General features: G+C 37.3%; 1 protein-coding gene across 1 annotated transcript; it reads left to right on the top strand.

Annotated features, from left to right (window-relative positions):
• Positions 1–8,090: 8,090 nt before the first annotated feature.
• On the top strand, positions 8,091–9,029 carry LOC131837867 (olfactory receptor 6C1). The gene has a single exon (XM_059183529.1). The coding sequence runs from the start codon at positions 8,091–8,093 to the stop codon at positions 9,027–9,029; it is 939 nt and encodes a 312-aa protein (XP_059039512.1).
• The last annotated feature ends 1,395 nt before the right edge of the window (positions 9,030–10,424 follow it).

Here is a 10,424-nt window from a genome sequence, read left to right as displayed (position 1 = left end):
TTCATTACTATCACTTTAAGGGATAAAGCTTTTAATATAGGACTCCATCTTAATCCTGAAATTTTTCACCAAGGGATTTCTCCACTGAGCAATCCTTATATAGCTTTTTTTTTTTTTTTAAATTTATATATTTGACACAGAGAAGGAGAGGGAGGGAAAGAGAGAGCACAAGCAGGGGGAGAGGCAAAGGAAGAGAGAGAAGCAGGCTCCCCATTGAGCAAGAAGCCTGATGTGGGGCTCGATCCCAAGACTCTCGGTCATGGCCTGAGCTGAAGACAGATGCTTAACTGATTACTGATTGAGCCACCCAGGCACCCTAATTCTTATATAGCTTTTTTTTTTTTTCATGTAAAGCACTTTCCCAAATGCTTCAATATTAACTCATTTAATACTCACAATAACTTTTTAAGAAAGGCCTGCATAGAAGACATGAACAGACATTTCTGCAAAGAAGACATTCAGATGGCCAACAGACACATGAAAAAGTGCTCAACATCACTTGGCATTAAGGAAATACAAATAAAAACCACAATGAGATACCATCTCACACCAGTCAGAATGGCTAAAATTAACAAGTCAGGAAATGACAGATGTTGGTGAGGATGCAGAGGAAGGGGAACACTCCTACACTGTTAGTGGGAAGGCAGGCTGGTGCACTGTGGAAAATGGTATGGAGGTTCCTCAAAAAGGTGAAAAATAGAGCTACCCTATGACCCAGCATTTGCACTACTGGGTATTTACCCTAAAGATACAACGTAGTGATCTGAAGGTGCATGTGCACCCAAATATTTATAGCAGCAATGTCCACAATAGCCAAACTATGGGAAGAGGCTATATGTCAATCAACAGATGAATGGATAAAGAAGTGGTATATATATATACAATGGAATACTACATACAATGGAATACTATGCAGCCATCAAGTGAAATGCAATCTTGCCATTTGCAAAGACATGGATGGAACTAGAGGGTATTATGCTGAGTGAAATAAGTAAATCAGAGAAAGACAATTATCATTTGATCTCTGTGATATGAGGAATTTAAGAGGCAGGGAGGGAGGTTGTGGGGGGCAGGGAAGGAAAAAATGAAACCAGATGGGATCGGGAGGGTGACAAACCATAAAAGACTCTTAATCTAATGAAACAAACTGAAGGTTGCTAGGGCGGTGGGGAGCTATGGATAGGATGGCTGGCTTATGGACATTGGGGAGGGTATGTGCTATGATGAGTGCTGTTAAATATGTAAACCTGATGATTCACAGACCTGTACACCTGCAGAAAATAATACATTATATATTAATTTTAAAAAAAGAAGGAAAGGCCTGCATGCAGAAGAATAAATTATATTTATAGAATAAATGCAGACATGGTTTCAGGCCTAGTAATAAGCTTGGACTCATGCCCAGATAGCCTCACTCTTACTAATGGAAATAACTATGGTAATATCATTTAATATAAAAAAAAAGAAATTAAAATGTACTATCTTAAAACCACATACAAGTAAAGAAATTAAACTATTTACCTGAGTTTTATTGGGGAATGTTTACTGAACTCTTTAGCTGGAGTATATACTTCAATAATAATAGTAATAATTATTATTTTCAATAGAAAGAGAAGTCATTTGTACATATACAGGTCATAATAATTACATATAGTCTGAAACATTAAAAACTATGGCAAGGATTCAGATGGGATTAAACTCAGTTCTACACTCTCCAGCTTAAATTATTTCCTGCCTCTTTCTCCCCTCTCTAACTTCTAAGGTTGCTGGTGGCAATGGCAAGGATATTTGACTGGAGAGATAGGAAGAGTTGGAAAAGCTGAGTGTTACCAAAAGTTGATCAATGTCTAAGGACAAAACATTCACAAGTCATTAAAAAATACAGGCTCTTTCCTATTTCTGAGGATTCTCAATGTAATTAAGCTTTAACTTACAGAGAATGGAAAACTAGTAAACAATCAGAGCAAGAGCACAAAGATGGTCTTCGATGGGGAAAAAAACCTCATAGGCATCCTTGTCGTGTTCCTGATCTCAACAGGAAGGCTGCAAGCTTTTTCCCATTGAGGGTGATATTTGCTGTGAGTCTCTCATAGATAGATATTATGAAGTTCAGGAATGTTCCCTCTATCCCTATACTTTGAAGCATTTTGATCAGGAACAGATGCTGGTTCTTTAAGGTGTAGAGACAGCTGGTGTGTTCTGGATATTTCAGTTTTTTTGTAGGAGGCTTGGATGGCTATGTATTTTCCCCTTAGGACCACCTTTGCTGTATCCCATAGTTTCTGGACCAAAGTGTTTACATTCTCATTGGTTTCCATGAATTGTTTCAGTCCTTCTTTGATCTTTTAGTTGATCCAAGCATTCTTAAGCAAGGTGGTCTTTAGCTTCCAGGTGTTTGAGTTCCTTCTGAACTTTTCCTTGTGATTATCTTTTTTTCTTAAATAATTTTTAATTTTTTTAATAAAAATATATTTTTTATCCCCAGAGGTACAGGTCTGTGAATTGCCAGGTTTACGCACTTCACAGCACTCACCATAGCACATAAGCTCCCCAATGTCCATAACCCCATCCCCCTTCTCCTGACCCCCCTTCCCCCAGCAACCCTGTTAGTTTTGTGAGATTAAGAGTCTCTTATGGTTTGTCTCCCTCCCAATCCCATCTTGTTTCACTAATTCTTCTCCTACACACTTAACCCCCCATGTTGCATCTCCACTTCCTCATATCAAGGAGATCATATGATAGTTGTCTTTCTCCACTTGACTTATTTCGCTAAGCATGATACCCTGTAGTTCCATCCACGTTGACGCAAATGGCAAGATTTCATTTCTTTTGATGGCTGCATAGTATTCCATTGTGTATATATACCACCTCTTCTTTATCCATTCATCTGTTGATGGACATCTAGGTTCTTTCCATAGTTTCGCTATTGTAGACATTGCTGCTATAAACATTTGGGTGCATGTGCCCTTTCGGATCACTACGTTTGTATCTTTAGGGTAAATACCCAGTAGTGCTATTCCTGGGTCATAGGGCAGTTCTATTTTCAACATTTTGAGGAACCTCCATGCTGTTTTCCACAGTGGCTGCACCAGCTTTCATTCCCACCAACAGTGTAGGAGGGTTCCCCTTTTCCCGCATCCTCACCAGCATCTGTCATTTCCTGACTTGTTAATTTTAGCCATTCTGACTGGTGTGAGGTGATATCTCATTATAGTTTTGATTTGTATTTCCCTGATGCCGAGTGATATGGAGCACTCTTTCATGTGTCTGTTGGCCACCTGGATGTCTTCTTTGCAGAAATGTCTGTTCATGTCCTCTGCCCATTTCTTGATTGGATTATTTGTTCTTTGGGTGTTGAGTTTGCTAAGTTCTTTATAAATTTTGGTCACTAGTCCTTTATCTGATATGTCGTTTGCAAATATCTTCTCCCATTCTGTTAGTTGTCTTTTGATTTTGTTAACTGTTTCCTTTGCTGTGCAAAAGCTTTTGATCTTGATAAAATCCCAATAGTTCATTTTTGCCCTTGATTCCCTTGCCTTTGGCGATGTTCCTAGGAAGATGTTGCTGCGGTTGAGGTCGAAGAGGTTGCTGCTTGTGTTCTCCTCAAGGATTTTGATGGATTCTTTTCTCACATTGAGGTCCTTCATCTATTTTGAGTCTATTTTAGTATGTGGTGTAAGGAAATGGTCCAATTTCGTTTTTCTGTATGTGGCTGACCTATTTACCCAACAACATTTATTGAAGAGGCTGTCTTTTTTCCATTGGACATTCTTTCCTGCTTTGTTGAAGATTTGTTGACCATAGAGTTGAGGGTCTATTTTTGGGCTCTCTATTCTGTTCCATTGATCTATGTGTCTGTTTTTGTGCCAGTACCATGCTGTCTTGATGATGAGAGCTTTGGAATAGAGCTTGAAGTCCGGAATTGTGATGCCATCAACTTTGGCTTTATTTTTCAAATTCCTTTGGCTATTCGAGGTCTTTTCTGGTTCCATATAAATTTTAGGATTATTTGTTCCATTTCTTTGAAAAAGATGGATGGTACTGTGATAGGAATTGCATTAAATGTGTAGATTGCTTTAGGTAGCACAGACATTTTCACAATATTTATTCTTCCAATCCAGGAGCATGGAACTTTTTTCCATTTCTTTGTGTCTTCCCCAATTTCTTTCATGAGTACTTTATTGTTCTCTGTGTATAGATTTTTTGCCTCTTTGGTTAGGTTTATTCCTAGGTATCTTATGGTTTGGGGTGCAATTGTAAATGGGATTGACTCCTTAATTTCTCTTTCTTCTGTCTTTGTTGGTGTAGAGAAATGCAACTGATTTCTGTGCATTGATTTTATATCCTGACAATTTACTGAATTCCTGTACAAGTTTTAGCAGTTTTGGATTGGAGTATTTTGGGTTTTCCACATATAGTATCATATCATCTACGAAAAGTGATAGTTTGACTTCTTTGCTGATTTGGATGCCTTTAATTTCCTTTTGTTGTCTGATTGCTGAGGCTAGGACTTCTAGTACTATGTTGAATAGCAGTGGTGATAATGGACATCCCTTCTATGTTCCTGAAATTAGTGGAAAAGCTTTCAGTTTTTCTCAATTGAGAATGATATTTGTGGTGGGTTTTTCATAGATAGTTTTGATAATATTGAGGTATGTGTGCTCTATCCCTACACTTTGAAGAGTTTTGATCAGGAAGGGATGTTGTACTTTGTCAAATGCTTTTTCAGCATCTATGGAGAGTATCATATGGTTGTTGTTCTTTTTTTACTAATGTATTATATCACATTGATTGATTTGTGGATGTTGAACCAACCTTGCAGCCCTGGAATAAATCCCACTTGGTCATGGTGAATGATCCTTTTACTGTACTGTTGAGTGCTATTAGCTAGTATTTTGGTGAGAATTTTCACATCTGTGTTCATCAAGGATATTGGTCTGTAGTTCTCTTTTTTGATGGGATCCTTGTCTGGTTTTGGGATCAAGGTGAGGCTGGCCTCATAAAATGAGTTTGGAAATTTTCCTTCTGTTTCTAGTTTTTGGAATAGTTACAGGGGAATAGGAATTAGTTCTTCTTTAAATGTTTGGTAGAATTCTCCCGGGAAGCCGTCTTACCCAGGGCTTTTGTTTGTTTGGTGATTTTTAATAACTGTTTCAATCTCCTTACTGGTTATGGGTCTGTTCAGGCTTTCTATTTCTTCCTGGTTCAGTTGTGGTAGTTTATATGTCTCTAGGAATGCATCCATTTCTTCAGGATTGTCAAATTTGTTGGTGGAGAGTTGCTCATAGGATATTCTTATAATTGTTTTTATTTCTTTGGTGTTAGTTGTGATCTCTCCTCTTTCATTCATGATTTTATTTATTTGGGTCCTTTCTCTTTTCTTTTTGATAATTCTGGCCAGCAGTTTATCAATTGTATTAATTGTTTCAAAGAACCAGCTCCTAGTTTCATTGATTTGTTCTACTGTTTTTTGTTGTTGTTGTTGTTGTTGTTTCTATTTCATTGATTTCTTCTCTAATCTTTATGATTTCTCTTCTCCTGCTGATTTAGGGTTTCTTTCTTGTTCTTTCTCCATCTCATTTAGGTAGGGTTAGGTTGTGTACCTGAGACCTTTCTTGTTTCTTGAGAAAGGCTTGTACCACTATATATTTTCCTCTCAGGACTGCCTTTGTTGTGTCCCACAGATTTTGAACCGTTGTGTTTTCATCATCATTTTTTTCCATGAATTTTTTCAATTCTTCTTTCATTTCTTGGTTGAGCCATTCATGCTTCAGAAGGATGCTGTTTAGTGTCCATGTGTTTGGGTTCTTTCCAAATTTCCTCTTGGGATTGCGTTGCAGCTTCAGAGCATTGTGGTCTGAAAATATGCAGGGAATGATCCCAATCTTTTGATACCAGCTGAGACCTGATTTAGGACAGAGGATGTGATCTATTTTGGAGAATGTTCCATGTGCACTAGAGAAGAATGTGTATTCTGTTCCATTGGGATGAAATGTTCTGCATATATCTGTGATGTCCATTTGGTCCAGTGTGTCATTTAAGGCTTTTATTTCCTTGTTGATATTTGCTTGGATTATCTGTCCATTTCAGTGATGGAGGTGTTAATGTGCCCTACTATTATTGTATTATTGTTAATGTGTTTCTTTGATTTTGTTATTAATTGGTTTATATAGTTGGCTGCTCCCACGTGGGGGCATTAATATTTAAAATTGTTAGATCTTCTTGTTGGACAGACCCTTTGAGTATGATATAGTGTCCTTCCTCATCTCTTATTATAGTCTCTGGCTTAAAATCTAATTGATCTGATATATGGATTGCCACTCCTGCTTTCTTCTGATGTCCATTAGCATCGTAAATTCTTTTCCACTCCCTCACTTTAAATCTGGAGATATCTTTGGGTTTAAAATTAGTTTCTTGTAGGCAACATGTAGATTTTGTTTTTTTTATCCATTCTGATACCCTGTGTCTTTTTATTGTGGCATTTAGCCCATTAACATTCAGGGTAACTATTGAGAGATATGAACTTAGTGCCATTGTATTGCCTGTAAGGATGAATGTTACTGTATATTGTCCTGTTCCTTTCTGACCTACTACTTTTAGGCTCTCTCTTTGCTTAGAGGTGCCCTATCAATATTTCCTGTAGAGCTGGTTTGATGTTTGCAAATTCTTTCAGTTTTTGTTTGTCCTGGAAGCTTTTAATCTCTCCTTCTATTTTCAATGATAGCCTAGCTGGATATGGTATTTTTGGCTGCATGTTTTTCTCATTTAGTTCTCTGAAAATATCATGCCAGCTCTTTCTGGTCTGCCAGGTCTCTGTGGATAAGTCTGCTGCCAATCTAATATTTTTACCGTTGTATGCTACATCCTTCTTTTCCCAGGCTGCTTTCAGGATTTTCTCTTTGTCACTAAACTTGTAAACTTTACTATTAGGTGATGGGGTGTGGACCTATTCTTATTGATTTTGAGGGGTGATCTCTGCACCTCCTGAAATTTGATGCTTGTTCCCTTTGCCATATTGGGGAAATTCTCTCCAATAATTCTCTCCAGTATACCTTCTGCTCCCCCCTCTCTCTCTTCTTCTTCTGGAATCACAATTATTCTAATGTTGTGTCGTCTTATGGTGTCACTTATCTCTCGAATTCTCCCCTCATGGTACAGTAGCTGTTTGTCCCTCTTTTGCTCAGCTTCTTTATTCTCTGTCATTTGTCTTCTATATCGCTAATTCTTTCTTCTGCCTCATTTATCTTAGCAGTGAGAGCCTCTATTTTTTATTGCACCTCATTAATAGCTTTTTTTATTTCAACTTTGTTAGATTTTAGTTCTTTTATTTCTCCAGAAAGGGCTTTTATATCTCCCGAGAGGGTTTCTCTATTATCTTCCATGCCTTTTTCGAGCCCACTAGAATCTTGAGAATCATCATTCTGAACTCTAGATCTGACCTATTACCAATGTCTGTATTGATTTGGTCCCTAGCCTTCAGTACTGCCTCTTGTTCTTTTGTGTGTGTGTGTGGTGTATTTTTCCGCATTGTCATTTAGTCCAGATAAGAGCATATGAAGGAGCAAGTAAAATACCAAAAGGGTGGCAACAACCCCATGAAAATATCCTTTCAGATAGTGGTTGATTTTCTGTTTGTAGAATTGCTGTTCTTCTCTTCGATCTGCTGTTGGATTTGTAGACGTTTGCAATCTTTAGATCTAGCTGATCGCCTGCTAGCTGAAGTAGTCTCAGCCTGCTACTTCTCCGCTATCTTGACTCCCAGCCTCCCTTGTGATTATCTTTGAAAGCTACCACGTGCTATTTGGAGTCCGAAAAGCTTGAGGCAACTCCTTGTTCTAGCCCTTTTAGCTCTGTGATATTGAATATTTTCAAACTTGCCTTAACTGGAGATTTCACTGGTAAAAGAGAGGAAATTAATGGATCCTTGTGGTTATCAGTTCAAGTACATTCTCATCTGTAGATGGAAACATGTAGTATTTCAGCCAAATTCTGGCTCCACACTTAGACCTTTGTTAATCCTCTCTTCAAATTTGTTTCTTGTGTTTTCTCCTAGAGATATGGCAGAAGAACAACAAATAAGCAACTGGAGAATGAGAAACCACACAGAAATAACAGAGTTCATCCTCCTGGGATTGTCAGATGACCCACAGCTTCAGGGAGTGATCTTCATCTTTTTGTTCATCACCTACATGCTCAGCATCACTGGGAACCTGACCATTATCACCCTTACCCTGCTGGATGCTCACCTCCAGACACCCATGTATTTCTTCCTCAGAAACTTCTCCTTATTAGAGGTTTCATTCACCACTGTCAGCATACCTAAGTTCCTGGGCATCCTGATTACAGGAGATAAAACCATTTCCTTTAATGATTGCATTGCTCAGTTATTTTTTTTCATTCTTTTGGGAGTCACTGAATTTTACCTCCTGGCTGCTATGTCCTATGACCGTTATATTGCCATCTGCAAACCTCTGCATTACATGACCATCATGAATCCCAGAGTCTGCAGACTCCTTGTCTTCTCTTCATGGCTGATTTCATTCTTAATCATATTTCCTGCACTCATGTTGCTCTTAAACCTTAATTACTGTAGATCTAATATTATTGACCATTTTACTTGTGATTATTTTCCCCTGCTGCAACTTTCATGTTCAGACACAAAATTCCTAGAGCTAATGGGATTTTCCTGTGCTGTGTTTACTTTAATGTTCACTTTGGCATTAATATTTCTATCTTACATATATATCATCAGAACAATTTTGAGAATTCCTTCTAATAGTCAGAGGACAAAGGCCTTTTCCACCTGCTTATCCCACATGATTGTTATCTCCATCTCCTATGGCAGCTGCATTTTTATGTATATTAAACCCTCAGCAAAAGACAGAGTGTCTCTGAGCAAGGGTGTTGCTGTGCTAAACACCTCAGTAGCCCCCATGTTAAACCCTTTTATTTACAGTCTAAGGAATGAGCAAGTCAAGCGAGCCTTCATGGACAGGGCAAGGAAGATTGTATTTTTCTCAAGCAAATGAAATACTATGGTACATGAATTAGACACACCCATTGCAGGCAGTTTAAAATACACAAAAATGATGTGCTCGTTTTGGCAGCACATATACTAAAATATGCAAAAATGAAGTCTGAGCAACGTCTCCAATTTAAAAGGCCTTCCTGTCATCCTATTCATTACTTCTTTCTAACAGTTCAAAGGACATTTAATATATTTCCCATTCAATTGATATAACTTCAGATGTCTGTCTGGTTCTCATTCTTCTGAACCCATTGTTAGCTGAAACTTCTTGAACAATAATTATTTTAATTTGGAGAGGTGTACTTTGAGATTTATTTGGGAAAACAACTATCACCCAGAATGGAAGGGATGTTGTATAATTATTGATATGATATTTTCTTTATTGTATACAGACAATATAATCTTTCATTTTCATTGATCTTTGTCAAAAATCCCTTCACCGTCTTGCAGTTCCTCTTGGAAAAGTTTTTCAAATGCCATATGATTTTTTGAAAATTGTGAATGTTTTTATTTAAAAACCAAAAACTGTTGCTTACCTAATAGAGTATGTCCATATAATTTACCTAATGCTAAAAATTAAAAAAAAAAGACCTTTAAGAACAAAAATAGACCTCCATATTTCCAAATATCATAATGACTCAGTAGATATAGACTGTTATACAGGGTAGATACATGCATATATATATCCACAGATATACAAATACTGTAGAAATTAGTGAAGAAATAGCTGTTTTAGATGTGTAGAATAAGTTAACTTTCCCTATTTCCATGGAATGTAAGCTCTGCTTTCTGACTACAATGGAATATATATGTATAGCTCCTTTATTAGGTTTAGACTAGTTTGAAACTGAGCATGTATCTAAATTTTTAATTCCAAAACAGTAAAATCATTTCAGTTTTGTAGAAAATAAAAAATTCATAACAGAACAAAATTTAGAATGTCAGCAGTTAAAATACTCGTCCACTCATTCAGCTTAAAGTATTAGCTATATTTTGGATGATGTGTGTGTATGCACATGTGTGTGTGGTGGTGTGTGAGAGAGAAAGTAAAAGAAGATTATGGATAGAATAAAGTATTCCAAATAATATAAACGATTATTTATACTATAGTCCTAATTAGTGCTGCACAATTCCTAATTATCTCTCTGCAATATATTCAACTGAGAAATACAGCACAGTACTTGCTGAGCCCGGCTCTTTCTGTAGTTTCACTATTGTGGTCATTGGGGTCTAAGTGCCCCTTTGGATCACTACCTTTGCATCTTTGGCTAAGTGCCTAATAGTGAAATTGCTGTGTCATAACGTAGCTCTATTTTTAACTTTTTGAGGAACCTGCATACTGTTTTTCAGAGTGACTACACTACCTTGCATTCCCACTAAGAGGGTAAGAGGGTTC

The sequence above is a fragment of the Mustela lutreola genome, chromosome 8, assembly GCF_030435805.1.
Source record: "Mustela lutreola isolate mMusLut2 chromosome 8, mMusLut2.pri, whole genome shotgun sequence".
NCBI lineage: Eukaryota > Metazoa > Chordata > Mammalia > Carnivora > Mustelidae > Mustela > Mustela lutreola.
The sequence above is the reverse complement of the archived record's forward strand: the minus strand, read 5'-3'. Positions and strand labels throughout refer to the sequence as shown.

Excerpts from the sequence above, each read along its gene's own strand:
- LOC131837867 (XM_059183529.1), top strand. The coding sequence starts at position 8,091 with ATGAGAAACCACACAGAAATAACAGAGTTCATCCTCCTGGGATTGTCA.